General features: G+C 41.0%; 2 protein-coding genes across 3 annotated transcripts; both read left to right on the plus strand.

Annotated features, from left to right (window-relative positions):
* The first annotated feature begins 93 nt into the window (after positions 1-93).
* LOC108886658 (serine/threonine-protein phosphatase 2A 55 kDa regulatory subunit B alpha isoform) lies at positions 94-2761 on the plus strand. Its single transcript, XM_018681632.2, is given in 5 exon segments — positions 94-299; positions 481-650; positions 1294-1385; positions 1647-1858; positions 1861-2761. Coding segments are annotated over 5 exon segments (678 nt in total). The 5' UTR covers positions 94-160; the 3' UTR covers positions 1926-2761.
* A 1178-nt stretch (positions 2762-3939) lies between these two features.
* On the plus strand, positions 3940-16573 carry LOC108886659 (BCL2/adenovirus E1B 19 kDa protein-interacting protein 3-like). Of its 2 annotated transcripts, XR_007809481.1 has the most exons (7): positions 3940-4257; positions 7848-8079; positions 10317-10395; positions 10777-10880; positions 11936-12085; positions 12927-13593; positions 13767-16573. XR_007809481.1 is itself a non-coding variant. In XM_018681633.2 (6 exons), the coding sequence occupies exons 1-6, from the start codon at positions 4200-4202 to the stop codon at positions 13813-13815; spliced, it is 672 nt and encodes a 223-aa protein (XP_018537149.1). In that variant the 5' UTR covers positions 4060-4199; the 3' UTR covers positions 13816-16573. The 2 variants fall into 2 exon arrangements, 1 of the variants encoding a protein (XP_018537149.1); XM_018681633.2 differs by lacking the exon at positions 12927-13593 and having other exon boundaries at positions 4060-4257.
* Positions 16574-21924: the final 5351 nt, after the last annotated feature.

Below are 21924 nucleotides of genomic sequence, written 5' to 3' on the forward strand. Positions count from 1 at the left end.
CTATGATTCTCAGAGCAAACCTTAGCAGAATGTTTGGTGCTGAGAAAAATGCACAGTACATACTATCTCGAGTTCTTAAACCAGGTTAGTTGTGATCTGGAAAGGGTTATTCCTTTTAACCACATGCTCTTCAGATATTGTTGACATTAAACCAGCCAACATGGAGGAGCTAACAGAGGTGATCACAGCAGCAGAGTTCCATCCGCATCAGTGTAATACCTTTGTCTACAGCAGCAGCAAAGGAACCATTCGTCTGTGTGACATGAGGGTTTCAGCACTATGTGACAAGCACTCCAAATGTGAGTACCCACTTCGTTCAGTTTTAAACACCATATCTATAATTCAAAAGGTGGATTACGTACTCATTATGCTAAGTCCTTTGAACAATACTTAGGATCTATACAACATTGTTAGAGAATACAGCAGTTTAATTTTATGCCTTTTGACTTGTATTTATTTCAACCTACTTTCTCTGTCCAGTGTTTGAGGAGCCAGAAGATCCCAGTAATCGCTCCTTCTTCTCTGAGATCATATCCTCAATCTCAGATGTTAAGTTTAGCCACAATGGACGCTACATGATGACCAGAGACTACTTGTCTGTGAAGATTTGGGACCTGAACATGGAGAACAGGCCAGTGGAGACCTATCAGGTGAGACTGACAAAGACGTTGGCCATTTCCTGTCATTATAGTACTCTACAGCACAGACAGTGTTTATGCATTACACCATTTGAACTAAAACTTGAACAAAATTTTGTTTTTTCTCCTAATTCAACATTTGCATTTTGGGGAAAGACTGTCACCCTGTTAGATCCCATTTCTGAGTGAATTTAGCATTGTTCAAAGTCAGATCATTTGTTTTCTACAGTCTCAACAAAAATATATCAGTGTAGTATTTATTTCAGGCCTGTTATTATATTGTTCATGTAATAATGTACCCACATCCAGTGAATGAAACACAAAATTTCATTTGAATCCCTTTTCAAAATGAATTCAATTTGCAATGTGCATTTAATCTTTTTAAACCTAAAGACTTATTTTTATTGATTTATTTTTAGCATAGTGGCCACACCTTTTTTTAATTTTTTTTTTTAAGTCATTCCTTGTAATTTCATATAGCCACCACTGGGAGGCATTCTAGATATGTTTTAGTAGTTTTCCTTTGCATTGACTATTGTATACAAACAAGTTTTTCCATGGTGATAGGCTTATACATAATGTGATAAATTTACACATGAGCCATCGACATGATTAAGTCTGATTTTATGTGAGTCTTTGCCTTTGATCATTACAGGTTCATGAATACCTGAGGAGCAAGCTGTGCTCGCTCTACGAGAATGACTGCATCTTTGACAAGTTTGAATGCTGCTGGAATGGCAATGACAGGTGAGGACATGCAGGGGGTAGACAGATGCCCTTATATTAAAACATTCGCCATTTCATTTGACTGCAAATCTCGACAAATATATTTTGATGTCTGAATCTCTTTTTATTGCTCAGAAATTCTGCTTTTGGCATTCAGTCAATTTTTATCCACCATTTTGAAGTGTTTTGTAATTCTGGTTAAGTTACTTAAAATACCTTTTAATATTAGAGATCACTTGTGTTTAAGTCTCACACACACCTTTTGTCATGTCCCCACATCAGTGTGGTGATGACTGGCTCATATAACAACTTCTTCCGGATGTTTGACCGTGGCCATAGGCGGGATGTAACCTTGGAGGCGTCCCGAGAAAACAGTAAGCCCATGCAGGTCCTAAAGCCCCGCAAAGTGTGCGCAGGTGGCAAGCGCAAGAAGGATGAAATCAGCGTAGACAGTTTGGACTTCAACAAGAAGATCCTTCATACTGCCTGGCATCCCAGGACAACATCATTGCAGTGGCGACGACCAACAACCTCTACATATTCCAGGATAAAGTGAACTAACTACGGGGTGAGCCTTTGTGAGACCTGGCGTGGGTGATGTCATGTGTGTACCACCTGCAGCCTCACAGCCTCATCCAGAGTGATCTGTGGTAATGCCGATAACCAGCATCCCTGTCCGTTGCTACTGGGTGACCAGACTTTGCCACTTTGTTCTAGATGTGGACAGAGGAAGCCTCACTCTTGCCCATCATCAGCCTGTTTGTGGCAGAGTGACACCTGCCTTGTTGTTTAAGTGATGTTGTGCCAATTTTTTTCCTTTGACATGTTTTTTTTTTCCCCCCTTTTTTTGCTAGCCCACCTGCCCTTTTCTTCCCCAGGGGTAACATGGGTAAACCAGTTTAATTTACTTAAAATTCTGAATACACTTATTTTTATACCCCCCCCCCCAAACGGCTCTGTGGTAGACAACAAAAAACACTTATTTAGTATGTCCCCTTATTGTCCTGTGCCATCGTAGTGTTTATTTTTCTAAGAAAAAATTGCCAGTCTTTTTTTTTGTGCATACACCTTTTATTAATTCATCCATTATACTGTCATAGTATTCTTTGAATCTCTTTACATGTCTCCTCTCTTTCATTAAACCATGCATACTCAACAGTTTTCTTTACACACTAGACTGGACAGCAACACCTCAGCGGTCGCCTCCAGCAGTTTGAGAAGTACAGTTCACAGATACAAAGCCCAGTCCAGTGAGGTGTCATCCTGCTCTGTCACTGTGCTTTAGGCTCTGGCTGGCCAGACAGGTCTAGTCTCTAAAAGATTTTTTTCTTCTGGATTGGCTATGTGTCTTGACATCTGTGCATTGGTTCCTCTTTCTCCTTTTGTTTTTGTGTTTCAACAATAGTCAGGTATAAGAGATAGCCTATTCAAAGATAATTATTATGATTGTCATATTTATATTAAAAAAAGTTAAAACGTCACCAGATTTGTTCCGTCCTATTTTGTGAAATGAAGCTGGACCTCACACATATCTTTTTTTTGAGTGACCTTAAGTATTGTCTTCCCATGTTTGTACCACAGCTCTGAAGCAGTACTTCACAACAGGGAAAACTTTGATTTGACACTGGACTATCTCTAACTGCACCAACTAAAGTACTTGGATGTCTGTGTTGTAAGACTGCAGTTTAAATGAAAAACATTATTTGAGGCATTAAGTCACTTAAAGTGTTTGTTTTAACTACTGCAGACATTATTACTGCTACTGTATGTGATGGTACAATAAGCTGCCCAAGGACTTGCAGGCAGTTGAATGTCTCCACCACCGTATTTAAAATGTGGACAGTTCAGACTATATTGATGCCTCTAGTAATGTAATAACTACAATTTTAATCTATGACAGTGAAGATAATAAAGGAACTACTTTTTGCATTCTTGTGATTGCCTGGGATTTCATCAGTATTCATCTTGTTTTTATGCAATTTTATTTGTTGACCATGTGATGCCTCTCTGGTATCATCTGAATTAATTATAAGGTATCAGAGACCGCCATTTTACACTATAAACAATCAGGACGCAGCTGATTCATCACTGATCTGGATGCCTTCAGATGGGCGAAGCATGTGGTTTGAGTCCCAGTTCAGGTCTCTGCTGTATTTCACAAATTAAAAAAATTGCATGCACCTGGCATTCCAGGTGTAAAACCAGCTGTGTCCCCGGTTTAACCCACGGACAAAATGAAAACCAACCGCTCCCTGGTACTTGATAAACCACTTAAGGTTAATTGAAATCAGCTGATGATGTGGTGTCTGGTTGCTGAAAATTAGTCCTGGAGCGCACACACATCTGCCTCATGTCTCGACTGGCGCGTGGTCCTGTGTACGTGTGTGCATGCACGCCTCCTCCTGCACGCGTGGACGAATTGAACTATAGCACTAATCCATAGATTAGGCGTCCCAGTTTCAGTCAATAACCGATGTTATTACTACATGCATGTCATCGCCGCTGCAGGTGTTTTTTTCCCCTGGTCGTTATGTAATTCGACTCTCTCAACCTCTTTTGTTATCAACTGGACGGTCTGACGTCATCATCCAGCTCCGGGAAGGTCTGAACGGCTCGCGCCTGCTGCCTCCAGACCAGCTAACGGACGAAAACAAAACGGCAGCGGCGTTGTAGCGTTGGCTTTAGCTTAGCTAGCCGCTTACCGAGAAAACGGGCTAGAAGGCGACACGGGTCAGTTGTACTATCGCAACGTCTGAATGTGTGCAGATAAGGTAGCGCGCGTTTTTCACTGACTTGAGCTTTTTATGCAACCCGCCCTGCTCACCAGGCACGACGATGTCCGACGCTGCTAACACTACTTCTACAGACAACAACGGAGACTCCGGGCTAAACGGTAAGCTAAACTTAAAAGACCAGTCTGTCAGTGTGTTTTCTCTGAAAGTACACAACTGTGTGTTTATAATAAATACACAGAGGGGTTTTAATCATTAAAGGTAGTTTAATTTGGCCGTTAATGTTTTTTTTCGGCCGAGAAAGCTACATTGAAGGGGGAGGAGTAAGAACGCTATGTTCCGTGTGTTTATTGACAGTGGGTGCACCAATGGCGTTTCGACAGGTTTGATTGACAAGCCGGTGAGCCAATCAGCGATCCACGCGGAGGGGTGGAGGTGGGTTTAAGGGTCGTCAACAAGGCGAGATGGAAGAAGTCGTCAGAACTAGCAAAAATGGGAACATACAAATTTGGACAAGTTGCACGTAGTTAAAGCCAGCGTAGACATACAAGTTTATGCCACCGTCCAGGCTTTTATATATATTATTTTTCGATTTCAGCCTATATAAAAGATAATCAAAGTAGTAATCCCTTTTAAAATAATTACTGTTTATTTCTTAATAGACAACTCAATTAGCATTTGGCATAAAGCATTTTAGACAGTGCTTTCATAGTTTCATGGCGTGTGGAAATATAGCCGCTAAACACTCGGTTACATAAATGGGATAGGCTTACACTGAAGACCTCGCCTTTCATAGACCATAGAGACGTAAACAAAGGCATGTTTATTGCACTGGCTGCACTGACTCAGGGGCCTGCTCGCAGTGCTGCTGTGGTTTAACTTTTACCATACTATGGGGGGCCGTGACTTGGCATGCTATTTATGGCCACAGTGACAAGGGGACAGACGTTCTGGACGTGCGGAGGGTGGAGAGTTACAACACACAGCAGTGAAGGAACATGGAGGCAGGTCGATTCAAAGCCACAATCTGGGCAGGAATCAAACTTTCCAGCAACTTTTCTTATTTAAGAGAGACAGTTATTTAAGTAGGCCTAGACAAACCAGTGATGGATAGTTACCTTTTAAAAAATGAAGCAAGCAAGCTGTTTGCTGTGGCTGGTAATACATTCTACCCTGGGTTTATGAACGAAATTTGTGCATTCACTAGTATGTTATATTGCATCTTTCCTGTGTTGTGTAAGATTGAAAGCAACAAATGTTGCTTTTATGAGAGACAGTTTTGTTATTATGCTCAAGTCTGGTAGTTCTGTTGTGTTTCGTAAAACAGAGGAATCTTTTGTATAGATATCTCTTGGAAAACCTGATTAGTGAAGGCCCCATAAACACTGCCGAAGGACTGGGTATTTTAATTTGTCAGGAGCACCATAATCCCTTGCTACCACATTAACCCAACACCAGTTTTGCTAAACTTACTTTTGGGTGATAATCTGACTGAGCCAGAATAATTTAAATCATAAATGATAACATTCACATCATATTTTATTGGACATATATACACTTCAATAGCTGAGACACAGCTTTAGGGACAATAAGACCCTGCACTAATCAGATAGAGGGGCCAGGGGTGTGCTCTGTAATCTGAGACGTCATTATTTTTGGCGTTTCCCAGAGCTCTCACACCAGGTATTTTATCTAATACCTGTGATCATCAAGTGAGAAGCTAACTCAGCCCTACTCCCTCCTGTCTGAGCCTCAGCATCACTGGATCAAAGAGGTCACATCGCGTCTGCCTCCTCTAAACCCACCCAGCAGCTAATAACGGTCCTGTGGCCAGAATGTTCGGAAGCGTCAGCTCCATGGCAACGTGGTTTTAGTCCACGGAGTGGAGACAATGGGCTGTCGACAGCAGCTTGGCTCACAGTCCGCCATGTAATCCACAGGATGAGTGCGAGTGCTGAGTCGAGACCTGTTTAGGGGGAGGGGTGCATGGCCTGGGTAGTGGGTATAGCTGGCCTGATTCCTGTAAAATGCAGTCCCCTGAAAGCTCATGTGAACATGGTGTTTACTTACTGTTACAGGGTTATGTGACCTGCGAGGGAGGCCTTCCTCTTTTTTATTTTGGTGAAGACAGAAGGAGGAGAAGTGTTTTTAAAGCTGCACGACAATGCTGGATATTAAAGAAATCCCCTCTCCCACCCCCCCCATTCTCCAAATTCTTGCCTGGGATAACCAGCCCCTTCTCTATATTTGTAACCCAGCTACGACATGCTCTACCTCCTCAGCTGCCAGTCCAAGCCAGAGTTCACATACAAACAGGGAGAGCATCATATATCACAGTCAAGGTCTACAAGAAACCACTGCACATACACGGGCAGGCATTTACTGCCCTTTCATCACACAGCAGTAAATAGAGCTTTACTCTTGAACTTCTGTGACTGGCAGTCTCGGGCTGTCTGTCTTGTTGTTGCCTCCAAGCTTAGGATCCAGAAATCATTTTGACATCGTCCCTCTTTTTCTGATCCCCCTATTTTTCTTTGGCCTTCTTGAGTAAAGGCCTTTTTGCTCCACTTTGTGGGAGTGCTGTGGCTTCTATGACACCCAATTTGACTCAGAGACAAGAGATAGATATTTTGACATGTCATAACAGGAAAAACACAAGCACAATTAACATTAATGACAGCTGTAAATCCATTGAGGTGTGCCAGTTCCCAGGCCCCTGTATTGGGCTATTGTGCATACTGGCTCACCAGGATGCTAGAAAACGAAAACAGCCACCATAAATCTCATCCTGTGCCTGTTCTGCTATGACAAGTCAAATGCCTGCTGTGAAAAAGGTCTTTGCAGGCTCTAACTAACTTTACTCTCATTGATAGTTCAGGCAGTATATCAGAAATTTAGCACTCTGTGAGAAGAAGAAAATAATACTTTCACCACACACAAAAATGATTATTCTAATGAATCAACAAGAAGACATTAACATGACTCGTTTGATCTGATCACGAGTGGACAGCTCAAAGTACAGGTGTGAATGCACCCAAGGTGCATTGAGAACATATTAAGATCCGATTGCTTGGACCACAGTCCTCAGGTGGTCTGGACAACTTATGGCCACGTTCTTTTAGCAGTGTGTACGTGAATGTGTCCTGGGTCACATTGAAGGACCGACGTATGCATCTATTTGCATATAGAGCAAGGAAATGAGATCCGATCACATGTGGTCACTTGAGACACATGAGGCGAATTCTAATGCTGGTTGTGAAGTGACTTACTTAAAGCTGTTTACTCGTGATAGGATCATCCAAGATTCATGTTAATGTTATGTCATGGCCCTCTGGGCCCCTTGAATGTAAAAGAGCCATCATAAGTTCCTAGTGCTTTTTCTGCTATGACAAACTGTCTGCAGTGAAAAAGGTCTGTTGGAAGCTCAGTGCTAGCACAAAGTGAAATTATGTATCAAAGCCTCTGATATGATCAAAATTACTTCCAGATCATAAGAGGTGTTTCTCTGCTGTAAAAGCACAGGCAGGATATTATTTGTGAAATCTTACCAAAAAGGAGGTTATATACACCAAAATGAAAAAGGTCAAATTTCACTTCCCATTTACACACTAATATTTTTAGTGGCAAATATAACCAAAAAGCCTGCTCTTGGGGCATATCAGATCTTGCTAGGAGCAGGATATTGGATTCTCAGTTTATTGCCATGACTGGCAGTAAAAGTGGCATTAACTTTGTCTGTTTCTCCCCACAGGGTCTTGGGTGGAGCTGGAGATGAACAGAGGTGCAGCTGGCTCGGCCCAGTCCTCCTCCACAGCCAGCCCAGCCTCGGGCCTGCTGCCCCTCCCTCAGGTGGAGGAAGAGGAGGCCATGGTGGGGGGGCTAGAGCACGTCCCGTCCTCATCCTCAATCCACAATGGAGACATGGAGAAGATCCTGTTGGATGCGCAGCATGAGTCGAGCCGCAGCAACTCCTCCTGCGACAGGTAATGTTAGAAATCCTCTGAAGGTGTTTTGATTCAGTTGTTGAAGGGACCCTGACCTACTAGTAGTTCATGGGAAAAGAATTGCAATTCATGTAATAATACTGCATAAATAACACATAGAAAAAAGTCAGTTAGTTCCACCACAATGGAAATGTTCAAAGAAAGTCACGGGTTCTTGGATACATGCAAGCCTGTGTTTATAGCTGCGGAAGATTAGGTCACGTGGTGAAGCTGATTCTTGTCTAAAGTTCCTCTTGACTTTCATTCAGGTTTCAGCCTGTTTCAGAAGACACAGCACCATTGATTTCCAGAGCTAAAGCCAAAACAAAATCACTGATGCACAGTTCTAGGATGTTTAGAAACTCCTACTTACCATCTTACTGTTTCCATTTGTTAACAATGTTAGTGTGAAGTCTCAAAATGGCACCCTGCCTCTCTATCTCCATGGATGGTGTAATAGTAGAAATTAGGTGCTGGGACTACTGAAAGGATTTACATATAATCAGTTGAATTATTCCTCAACTGTTGGTAATTGTTAAATGTCTGTGTAGGCTGTGTCTGAACCACATTTGGTCACAAAGTCAGCTTTTGCAAGATATTTTTAGGTTACTTTTTGGCTCTTAATCACACGCAGTACTATTATTATTAGTTTTTATTTAAATAAAAAGCCTAGTTAATATTTGAATTGGAAAAAAGAATACAAAACCACTCTTTTTCTTTTTAAACCTCATCTGTAATCATTAGCACATTTGCATTGTCTTCCACTTGTTCTCTTTCCCAGAATCAGTAGAAGCAGGGAATGATGATCCTTAAAATGCAGAGAAAACAGCAGTGTTGAATAATTCGCCTGAAATATATCCCTTGAGCCAAATGCTCTCAGCCTGGATATCCCAGGTGGCTGTTTATCTGCTAATAATGCAATAAAAGCTCACTGGGGAAACTGCCCTGGGTTTTTAATATTAGACTTAGCTTTTCAAAATACTTAACTTTCCTTAGTATTACAGTGGAAAAATGAATTACTTCGTAAACAAAGAGTGGCTTCTCTGTCTATAATTACATTGTAAACATGTTGAGTCAGTTTTGACTTCAGCTTGACAACTGCTCAGGAGTTGAGTTGGCTTCTGAAAATAAAATGACGTGTTCTCTCACAGCGTGCCTCCCATTTTATTGAGCATGTTAGAAAAATCCTGACCCTTCAGGTCACAACTACGTCATGTGCTTGTGTGTAATCTGCGAGGCTCTGATAAAGCAAGCGCTTATCAGAGAGCAGTGCAGTCAGCTGTCAGTGAGTCACCTGAGGATGTTTTCGCGTATCTGAGCCAAGAACACTGCTGCTCAACAACAAGCTGCTCTGAAATGAGCCGAAATACAAACAGCAGCATGGCATGGTCCTAACACTTTTAGAACAGTACAGGTGTCATGTTGCCCAGAGGTAATTAGGAAAATGTTTACTTATCCCTCTAACACACACACCTTAGCACACAGGTCAGAGTACAGGAGCAGTAGGTGAAGGACTGCTAGAACATTCAACTCAAGATTTGAAAGCATTAATACATAGCAAGGAGTGCAAATGGCTGTTATTGATTAATTTTATGTTTACTGACTAATTGATTAAGGAACTAGTAAATAATTTAGTCAGAAGTTTTAAGTAAGGATATTGAAGATTTTCTTGTTTAATTTTAGTATTTTTACTCACCTTTATAATGTCTTAGGACCATGCTGGAAAATACATGTTCTCTCTTTAACCTTTTTGTCTCTTGGATTTGGTTCATTTTGTAAATTTATAAATAAATCAAATGAAAAATCGAATCAAACAACATGGATATGATAATATCAGACAATAAGGAAGGGAAAAGGTGTTTCCTCAGTTGAGCCAGTTATTTTCTATATCACAACACCATGCTGTCTTTGACATGATCATACCTTTTAATGGTTTTGTTGTGCTCCATTAAACCTTAACAGCTTAACTGCCAGCAGAGCCTGTAGCCAAGGCACTGTTGCTATGACTACCTATCATTAAATATCCTTGTGCACTGATTTGGAGTGGTTGTTAAACTTTTGATCTAAGCTGTGTTTGAGGTGTTCTGTCATGTGACCTGCGATTCAAACAGCTGCAAATATTTTTATGAGATGAAGGCTATTAGCTCACAAATGAGAATTTTCATAAAGGAAGTTTTGAGTCATGACTTTATGATAACGAAGGCTCTCACTTCTTGTTTTTGCCTCCACCACTACAGCCCTCCACGGCCCCACAGTCCCCAGGACGAAGGACAGATCATCTTCGACGTGGATGTGACCGGCAGGAGAGACAGCCAAGTAAGAGCTTGTGCACCTCTCCATCAGTCTGTTGCCACGGCAACCCCAACCACTGGCCCTGAAGTGGTGTGTGTGTGTGTGTGTATAGACACGAATGACAACTGCTGCCTGCCTTTAGTTTCTATGGCAATGGCACCCAGTGTGGAGTACCGTTTTTCTTCTTCTTCACTACTTTTCTTCTGATGTTGGTCATGGAAAAATGCTTTTGTGTATTTTGCTGTAGTCAAGAACTTGGTTGAGAGTGAGTCTCTGTGTCCATGGCACTCAAATGTACAAATACACTTTCTAAAAAGTGCCTCACTGGTCCTGAAAGAATTGTCATGATAGACAGGAAGCCTGAAGGTCAAAGTTGCTAAGTTATGTATGTTTTTGTATCTTCAGTCAGAAGAGGACGTCTTGGACAAGGAGAGGGACATGGACATCCTAATGAAGGACGCAGATTGGGTTGCTGACTGGTCTAGTCGACCAGAAAACATTCCCCCCAAGTAAGTTTTCAGCTCAGTAAACATCAGCGTGATGTTTCCAGGGCAACAGGGCACACTCACAGCTGCTTGTTTGTTCTGTGGAAGTGGTCTAATGCACACATATAAAGCCAGCTGTCAGAAATTATCTTGGAAAAGGTTACTTTATTTACAAAAGTATGCCTTTTTTTTTTAGGACAAAAATCTTGAGAAAGTTATGCACATTTTATCTTGCTCAGACCATTTTGTTCTTGACAAAATTTACATTTTTTGTTACATCTAAAAACTAATGGTTTGTATTGTTCTTGAGGCAGATGTTACCCAATTAAATTAAGTCATAGCTTTTGGACGATCCACCCAGCCCCTTCCATTACATAAAACTTACAGCTTCTTCTAGCCAGTCTGCCATGGGCTAGCAGCAATAACACGAGTCAGATGTGTGTTTGGGTGTCCGTTTGCAACAACATTGCCAGCATAGTCAGCAGCCCTCTGTGCTGCTACAGGATCAAACATATATACCCTGGGGCCTGGAATAAGAGCAGGTTCCTGTTCTTCATTCTCTTTAAGCAGTAGCAGCCATCATAACCAGCTACTAAGGTACCTAAAGATATAGCTCATCTGACAGCTGACCTCAATTAAAAGATAGACCGTAAAGAAATGAGAGGAGCCCTCCTCCTACATCTCTCTAGAAACCCAAAGTCAATACTTTTCTCTTCCCATAGAAGGTTACACTTAATAGCTAATTTCAGTTCCTGTAATTGGTGTCTTGGTGGCAGCTTCTAAAAAGTCTGTAGAATTACAGTTAATTAATTCCATTGATTAATCAATCCATTATTAGTACATAACAATTTCCCACTGTTATGTCTTTTCAGATGAACTATTCTTCAGAACACACCAGGTATTCAATGTAAAATTACAGAAAACCAAGGAAGGAAACAGATTCTTACATGTGAGAAGCTTTTAGCCAGACAGTGTTTGTTATTTTTGTGAGATGGCTGTGATTATGTTTACCTTGATTACCAGGTGTCAGGTTGTCAGTCAAACTGTGCTGTGTCTAAAGTGACTTGTTACTTGTGCAGGGAGTTTCATTTCCGTCACCCCCGACGCTCCGTAACGCTCAGCATGAGGAAGACTGGGGCCATGAAGAAAGGAGGCATCTTCTCCGCCGAGTTCCTCAAAGTCTTCATCCCTTCGCTGCTACTATCACACATCCTCGCTCTGGGGCTGGGGTAAGAAACAAACACCAGATTTACCTGCCTCGTGACAGTGTGACTTATAAAAGCTCATTTCTGTTTTGGAAAACCAGTGAACACTAAAACTGCACGCTGAAACCAAAATTTAAAACCTTCTTGTAGCCTTTATAAGATCCAGCATCCAAGCATTTAATGTAACATTTGGGTATTGATATTTTGAGGGTAAGCTTTCCCCTGTTAGAAGTTCCTAGTATTTTTATATTGTTTCCCAGATGTTCACAAACCCCAGTAGGGGGAGCTGTATGACTGCAGACACAAGTCAGTGGCGTTCCTGTCTGACAAACTGGCAGCTGAGCAGCTGCTGACTGAAAAGCTGCACACCTGCTGTCTCATAGCAAGAGCCAACCCTCCCAGGAGTCCTCTCTGTCTGTGACAACACATTTTACAATAATCCTGGCTCCTCAGTCACGTAATGGCACAGCAGTGATACCTGAGATGACAGTCTTTTCTTGGATGTGATGCAATAAAGAGTATCATTAACAAACCTGTCATAATTACATCGTCCCTCCTGGACATTCTCAGGTTTGTATGGTTGCATAATGAGTCACTCATGTGTTGTCACAGAACTGTAACTAAATAACATTAATGAAGAAGTTTATTGAAGAAGGACTAAAAGTTTCTGTTTTTTTTTTCTTTCATAATTCTCTTCATTTATATTTTTTTTTGTAAAGGAGTAAAGGCAGAAGAGCTAGTCAGCCTGTTTTCTGTGTGTTCCACATAATATTTTTACAATGGTTTCTGACAACATGTCATGCACCTATGACACATTTTTATCAACAATACAGGGGAAACTCGTTTTTTCACAAATGTTTTTCAGAACTTTGTGGTGTTCAAATGGAATAAAAGGAAGTTAAACTTTGCCCAAACGTCCAGAGAAGTTTCCAAAAGACACAAGGTCATATTGACAGTGAGGACAAGAGCAAGAGGCTGCTCCATTGTTTGGATTTGACTGATGTGTTCATGGACAGTTTTTTATTTGTTGAAGCAAGAAAATGCTACTGTGAAAAAGGCAGACAGTATGTTTCCATCCACCTATTTTTATACGTATTTTCACTTTGCACAAAAATGAAAACTTCTAATATGTGTGGAATGATGAGACTCTTAACATTCCTTGAAGTAATTAATACATGAGGAAAAAGATGCCATATTTTCATCATGTTTTCCACCAATTCATTTGCCTGCGCTTTTGACGGGTGATTCTTTGGTTACATCATCTTCTTGCGCCCCTTTCCTCTGCAATGGTGTAATGGCACACAGCTGGAGAACTGGCTACACAACATCTTGATGCACCCATCTTCTAACATTTACGTAACAGTAGGGGATGGGAGTGGCCATTGATACAAATTTTCTTTTGCCGATTGCCGACACCCGTGTATGACAAGTCAAAGTCACTGCAGTGAAAAATGTCCCCCAGCGAAGCCTCTTCCCGCATTTTGGAAACCACTGGCTTGACATCCAGTTATTTTCAAGGAATCCATTGAAAGGTAAAGACAGAATATTGAATGTAACTTCATCAACTGAACAATGATTCCTGACCTCAGATCGGGGCATTTACAAGAGGCTGTTGATGACGATGCATTTACCAGTCAAAAATTGTCATGCTGCAATGTTTGACGGCAACTTGTAACCACTCTGCATCTGTGTATCTGCTTTTCAGAGTCTATATTGGAAAGAGGTTGACCACGCCACCCGCCAGCTCTTTCTGAAGCTGAAACTGAAGAAAAGTGCCTGAGAAGTGGCCATGAGTTGTTGGAGAAAGCTTTGCTGTCGTGAGAAGAACGAACGCCTGTCTTTCCTCCCTCCTTCCCTCCCTCCCTCTCTCCCGCCTGCCCCTGCTTCCCCTCCCTGAGATATGACATGTTCTCAGGAGAAATGCATCTGCCTTTTCCCTCTTTCTCCCCTCCTCTTCCCCCACCCTTTTTTTTCTTGATTGGCTGTTCTCTGTCTGTGGATACCCCCTCTCTTCTCTCCCTCCTTAGATCCTTCACTCATTTGTATAAGCTTTTCAAAGAATGAATAAGGTCACATTTCCCTTTCCTCAGCGATTGTGCTCGGATGTTTATAACGGGTGGGTTTTCAGGGAGGGTTGCAGCGTTAAACCAAACTCTTCTACCACACACACTTGCCCTTTGATCATTTGACAACAAGGGAGGACTGTCCAGTTTTTAGAACTGACCACAGATTGTGCCACCTACACTAGTAGCCCAACACTCGACCCCAGAAGGGGTTCGACCAAATTCAGAGTTGGCTACATGAACTGAAAAATGTGATCATGCCTTTTTGAAAGTAGCCATTTTGTTCATCTTCTTTAGCTAGTATTGTCTTTTTTAATTTATTTCACAACAGTGGTGGTTTATTGAGAAGTTGTAATGAAAGGAGTTACCATAGTGGCCATCCCAAACCACAAGCGCTCATGATTTGCACTGGGGGAGTCTCTGGCTCTGTATGCCAGAGGGAGAGAGAGTTATGTGACACTTTTTCACCTTTTCTATGACGGAAAGTAGAAATTAAAATCAATTAAATTCTGCAGCTGAGTGAATATTTTGCAAAGTGACAATAACTGGAAACCAGGGTGTAGGTGTGTGTTGTGAAGGCATGTAGTGTGTCCCTCTCTCTGTGTGTACACTAACTTAACAGTATTTTGTGGTTGGGTCTTGGGTAACGGCGCTTGCGCAGTCTAGAAAGGTTCGGTCGTCTTTCCAGACTGTGTGTGTCCATGTTGTCCTTCCAGTGAGCCTCCTGGTCTGTCTGCAACATATCGTAGAGCTGGTTTGGTCCTGACCAGTTGGTTCCCACTTACTTTTACTCCATTGTGGGCTGGATATTACATAGGACTGAGCTTATTTTCCTTTAAGTGTGGATTTTTAAGTTATCAGAAAGGATTTGGTACCAAAAAGCTTGAAAACCTGAGAGATGGGTACTGACATTTGTTTTCATGATTCTTGACTGATTATATTTACAAAAGTGTAAGACATTTCATTGAAAACTAGAAGTGAAATATTTTACTTTCAAAGTAATAGGGGAATTATTTTTAGACCTATTATTATTGAGGGAAAATTGTCCAGTAGTAGCCAGCCCTGCATTCTAACACTCCATCATGTTTGCCAAAATGTCAAAACAAAACAGGCAGAAATATTTTGTCAAGCTGCTGATGAAGGGGGCTGACACTGATTGGACAGGCAGAAGGCACCCAGTGATCATTTTTTACATTTGTTTGTCTTCCTCAAGTGACACCTCAGACATGCAGCAGCTTGTAATTGACTGAAGGCAGGGTTGTTAAAAAGCACAGGTACTTGGCTAGCATGTCCAGTGAGGTTGTGTCCTCACACTGCATGATTGAAAAGCTTGATATCAGTCATCGACTTCACTGCAGTATCTCTGAGGTTGGACTGTGGTTGGTTTTGTACGAGTGGACCTTCTGTAGCCAGACCTGGTTCAGTTTGATTTAGAAGTTCAGGTCTCATGGAACACCAGATCTCTAGAGGTTCTTGCATGGCCTGTGATTCTTTTTTTGTGTTGTTTTTGTTTTTCAGTAAGCCTATACCATTCAGAGCTAATTCCTAGAGATTTGGTGTGCTGTGAGACAGCAGATGATTTGTCTTGAATTCCACCAGCACCCTGTGAAAGAAATATTTTCAGTCATTCAGGAACAAGAGAACTTTTTAAACGTATTTGCAGTTTATTTCTCCCTTTAAAGAGCTGGCTGTAGAACAGAGTACAGGTTTTGACACAGAGAGCGACACTTGTACAGGTGAATTATGTTGCCTCTACATGGAACCTGCAACGTCATATTTTGCAGCGTCAGTTCCCTTTTCAAAAATGCATCAAAAGACAGAAAGCGAACAGAGAAAAGAACAGATACAAACTCTTAATGAAACAAAAGAAGAAACTTATGCACCAAAGGAAACTTATTAGTGAGTATTTCATGATTAGGAAAGTATCTGTAAACGCTGAGCTGACTGTACTTTTCCTCACATCAACAGCTGTCTGTTGAGTTAAAGTAAATAGTTTGTAAACCTGCAGGTTGACAGAGAACATGCTCTCTTCTCTTTTAACTTCATAGACAGTCATTATCTACCAGCAGCGACCAGGTCAGGGTGTTGACTTTGCTCTCCTTGTCTCCACTTCAGCCACAGAGATACTGCACTGTTGTTTCATGCGACATCCGTGTTTCTGCCTGTGTTTGTTTGTGCAGCGTTTGAAATTGTAGATTATTCTTTCCTGTTTGTTATGGGGTTTTTTTCCTGATGTTGGAGGAAGATTATGAACGCACAGTGTGAAAATAAATTCCCTATTGTTGAGGGTGGGACCTGATTTGAATAGGAAAGGTGTGGAAAGAGATTCCCCTCAGATTGCAATGATCTAACAGTAGTTATTGTAATGATGCATTTGCTTTAATTTTCTTTTTTCCCACTACATTGGAAAATTGATAAACATTTTGTCATTAAACATTACCTGAACGAAGCTGTTCTGAGTGCGCCTTTTTAATTTTGACAGCTGAATAAATTACTGTAAACCTCCCACAGGAAACATTCAATCCAGAGTTTTATTATTACTGAAAGTGTAGGACTTTAATTATGTTGCTAATTCACTGGGAATATAAAACTTGCAGAAAAATGAAGAATGCTTTAAATTCTTAAACTGAACAACATTTTTAATGTTCTTTTTTATCCTTAAGTGTTTTTAAATGTTTTATTCAGTTATATTTTTTAAATGAGCACTTATGTTCATGAAATAATGATAACATCATAAATCATGCAGCTATGCTTTGGTGGAAAGCACCAAAGCATAGTTTTCCCTTCGTATTATCTAGTCATTTGCATGTGCCCTCATCATTTCAAGTGTTTTGTTTTTTCCGTCCACTTGCTTCCACACCCTGTCACCCTCAGCAGCTGGCAGAGTCCACAGCCCGTTGTTTTGGATGTGACTCAAGTCTGCAGCAGCAGAGGCTTTGTGCGTGCCTAGTCAGTTAGCAGACACAGCTGAGACTTAACAGGAAATCACAAGATGTTTCCTAACTGGTTGGAAATTCCTGGGAACTCTGCTTTACAGTTACAGTATGAAGACACTCAGATCAGTTTGAAGAAAAGGCAACTGGGGTGAGAAGAGGCTGGGGTTGTCTTTTATGAAATGTTTTTAAATGATTGAAGTTATCCCAGGAGCAGCCCCCAGTGGGTTTTAGACTGTTTGTTCTCATTTGCCCTGCTCTAACAAAAGCTCTTCCTGTCCATATAAATATAACATTTCCAGAGGCATGAGAGTTTTCATCCATCAAACCTTTGACCCTATGCAACCTGGATGTTTTAGGTGCTTGAAACCAGAGCAGTAAGACCTACATGAAGACACTATGTCAGCATTGATTTTAGTTATTTGAAACTGCTCAGTGAGGCACCTGAAGAAAATTGCTTCAACTTTGTGCCCCCACCCCCATAATCTGTCACAGAGGTAATCTGCTGCACAGAGCTGTTCTGGGGAAGCACTGCACCCCAGTGGCAGACAGCCTGCAGTGCTCACTTCTGTTATTTTCTTTTGAGTTTTCATTCAATTCATTTGCTAAAGTTTTTTTCCTCTCTCCTTGGAGTGTAGTTTCAGCTTTCCATGACTAATGAATATAACAATATAACACCATGACAGTGAAAGGGCAGTAGCTGCAGATCTTTGTTAGAGCCTGTAATTATCATGAATTGTGTTTTTGTGAGCCATGTTTTCTACAATTTGAACTTAGTACCCCACGACATTTCTTTGACTTCTTTTGTTGGTTTACACACACAGATGTTTTGCTAAAACTAGAGGCAGCAGCTGGTTAGCTTAGCTTAGCACAAAGAGTGGAAACTAGCCTAGCCACGCTTTGGTTAATCCATGCAAAAAAAAAGTGTAAAAACAAGAAGTAGATTTTTTTTAACGGATCCTCAGAAGAAATTGTCCAATGTACAACCACAATTTGCTGTTGTTATGCTTTGGTTTCTGTACAGATGAAACAAACTTGGCTGGTTGTGTTGTGCTTCCAGTATTTATGCTTGATGCTTTTTAACATCCAGACATGAAAATGGTGCCAGTCTTCTCACTTAACTCTTGACACGAAAGCAAGGAAGCATATTTCCTAAAATGTCAAATTATTCTTCAAAGCTCCTACATTGTTGTGCAATGAGACCAAATGAAACCATGTTCTTTTAAAAAACAGCTCCTGGTAGTTTAAGAGGCAGGTTAAGCTTCTTGTTCTCATTTGAAAACAGATACAGCCATATGTAAACACAAAGATAATTGATGGCAGTGGAATGAGTCAAATATGGGAGACAGTCTAAGTAAAGTAATTAAATCATACAAGAAGTGAAAAAAACTGCAGAGCTTCTGGAGAATGTTAAAGCCCTGCTTCATGTTTAATTTACTGAATTGATGTGACTGTAACCTAATTAATACATTAGATAAAAGGTCAAAAGTTCACATAATCCAAGTTAGACAAAAAAGCACAGAAAGAGCTATGGATAATATGTCAGTGATGGCTGATGTCACTCCTAACTGAGTGTTAATCAGGTGAACAATGACTGATCTGAAAGTAATCCCCCACCATTGTTTACCCCCCCACCCCACACACACACACACACACACACACACACACTCTCACACTCCCAAATCCTGCTTCCTCCTCAACAATGCCTCCTGCAGTCCTTCCTCCATCTTCCCTATATGGAACCTCAGAACACCTGTTCCCAGCCAATCCAGACACAGTGAGACATGTAGCTCCTCCCACTGCAGCTGATGGCGTTACCATGGGTTACAGGGTGGTGGCCAGCTCTGTCTCCATCCCTCTGGTGAAGAGACGTTCCTCCTCACCTCCTCAGGATTTAGCAGCACTAAGCTACACTGCAGTAGCTCTCACTGCCAGATAAAGACACACTGTGAAGTGAAGTGACAGGAAGAAATCTGAAGATTGACAGTCTGTCCATCAGTAATAATTCACTGTAGTCAGAGTGGACATGTGCCAGATTTTCTTCTTTAGATGCTGTGTCTGCAAATCAAGACAGCTACTGTGTGTAGTCAGTGTGAAATATTGGCTGTGCTCATTCCTTATTTATGAAGTCAAATAACAGCTGATCAATCAGCTTTAATATCTAAAGTGGTATAAAGAAAAAGAAAGCAGGCTCAGTCAACCTACCCACTGGTAGTTGTAGTTTTCAAGTCAAGAACAGACAGTGTTTTCTTAGCAGTGGAACTGAATTGTAAAGATCATAAGTTTTAGTATCTAAACTTATCAGTGTTCATATTTGCAGGCACATTTTTAAGCTCTTCAGTTATCGGTCTGGTTAGTAATATAGCCTGCAAACGGATGTGAGCAGTGGACTTGAAGAATTAGACTGGACTCTACAGCCACGCTAGCAGCTCTGTTACGCATAGTGGTACTCTTAACTAAATACTAACATCAGCATGCTAACATGCGCACAGTAGCAATGCTAACAAGCCAACTTTTGCATGTTTAGCAGGCTTAGCGTCTTAGCATGGGGACATATCTTTGTTCCCACAGTCCTGTGTTCCCCAGTTCAATATTATGTTAACTCAAATTAGCCCTCCTATTGTGTCTGTGTCAAATTTGACTTGTTTCAAGTTATAACATTTAATAAATCTGTTAGTAGATCAAGGTTTCAAAACAGCTATATACTGTAAACCCAACAACCATAACCCATTTGATAGGTTCTGTTAAGTGTAGGCCTATTACAGTGTGAACCATGTAGCAATGCTAGGGATCAGAAAACCTCTTTGTGTGCCATAGAAATCTGGGGAACAAAGGACCCTGGGAGCATAGGAATGACTCTGTTAGCATGCAAAAATTTGCTAATCACTACTGAACACAAGCACAGCTGAGTCTGATGGGAACATCATTAATTCTGCAGGTATTTAGTCACAAAGCAAAGGCGAGAAGTGAAAGAAACATTTCAGTCTGGATCAAACTGGTCGAGCGACTGATCACCTGAACAACATTAATACACTGGACTTAAAGGGACAAGTCTGGATACTGTGCAAAGTGGGCCACTGCACCAGGGCCCTCAGAGTCTCAACCTTTCTGTGTCAGTTATTGTTTTTTTTAATTTAACTTTTGTTTAACCCGGTAAATAGTCCCATTGAGTTTGGAAACCCCCTTGCCTGCAAGGCATACCTGGCTGACATAACAGCATTCAAAGTTGCAGACAGTTCAGTGGGGTCCACAGCTCATGTTTGTCCCAGGGTCTCTAAGCAGGTTAATCTGTCTGTGTTCAGGGAGAAACACTGAAGCAATAGCACCACCTTCATGATGCATGCTGATTTATTGCAGATTCTTTCATATTTGGGTCTGTTTTCCTGCAGTATCCACCAAATGTTAATCAATTAGTGATATAATATTAATTGATTTTAAATTTACTTCCCTCAGAAAAACAACTGTGTAAACTGAACTGCACAGAGCTAATAATCTAATAAAACGTTCCAGTACGTTTTCAAGAGGGGCAGCAGATTAGAGAATGCACTCATAATGCTGATCTCACTACTTGTCCTACATCTGTTCCTGGATGCCAGGACCGTGCCCTTCCTGTCCAGAGACCAGACTCCCCCTCTCCGCCTCCTCCAACTGTTTATCGGGAAAGCTGCCAACTTTCCCCTCTAATTATCTAACACTCCCCCCTGTCTCTGCTCTCAGCGGGGGATGTTTGTTTTGTTGTGTGGAATGACAGTTCAGCAAGAAGCAGGGGTGGGAGGGGTCTTTCAGTCAGTCTTTGGGCGTGGCTGCCCCTCCGACATTTTCACTTTTCAGAATCCACCTTTGACATTCAGACAACAGACTTTGTCGGCCTCTCCTGCAGACATGACCACCCACCCACATGCACACACACACACACATGCAGCGGCCCTCACAGCCCTCTGGGAGAGGAAATAGTAGCAGCAAAGCCATTTGCTGCCCACCATGTTGTTATGGAAACTGGGCTGACATGGACTCCGTGCTAAAATGTTTTCCATGGCCACTTGTGCAGCAGAGCTTTTGTCTGTTATAATGTGAGTCAGGAATTAACGGTGTGTGTTAGAGTAAGCTGTTGCTGTCTGTTGTTATTGATCACCATGCAGCACTAATTTATTTATACCTCACAACAATCTATTCTTTGTAAAGCTCAACTTAAAATGGAAACATGTCCATTACAAATGTGCATTTAAGTAGATGCCTATTGCTTAAGATTACAGTAACTTTACTCTGAACCACATGGTGAGCTCATGAAGGTCAATTTGAAGAGGAAAGAGGATTTTACTCGTTGTCATATCTCTTTTAAATCAATCTGTCCATGTGACTTTACATTGTGAGTGTATTTATTACTTGAATTATGGCAGATTTTCCACAACTTATAATTCAGAAAATTCCTAATGTGATAATATCAGTGGTTGAAAGACTTAAAACATCTCAATGACCTCATTACATGCTGTATGCAGGATGATATTCGTGGCCTGTTTCTATGTTTATTGTGCTATTTTTATGTTGCCTTCTTGCCCAGGAGACTTTTTTGGTTTGTTTTTGTTGAATAAAAGTTAACTTAAAACAAAAGATACATTACATTATATTATTAGATTTTCTGATCTTCTTTCTTAGGATATTTAAAAGCAAATAAATACAGTACTCCAGTAACAGTCACACAACATTTTCATACCAGATTAATGATGCATGTTAATATGTTATTCACACATTTTTTGATGTGGCTATAATGCATTAATAATGTGCTTATGAAGTGTACTTGATGATTTGAAAGGCATTAGAAAACAATAATTCAGTACAAACGACAAGCTTTAAGAATGCTTTAAGGATG

The sequence above is a fragment of the Lates calcarifer genome, unplaced genomic scaffold (assembly GCF_001640805.2).
Source record: "Lates calcarifer isolate ASB-BC8 unplaced genomic scaffold, TLL_Latcal_v3 _unitig_1149_quiver_1182, whole genome shotgun sequence".
NCBI classification, from domain to species: domain Eukaryota; kingdom Metazoa; phylum Chordata; class Actinopteri; family Centropomidae; genus Lates; species Lates calcarifer.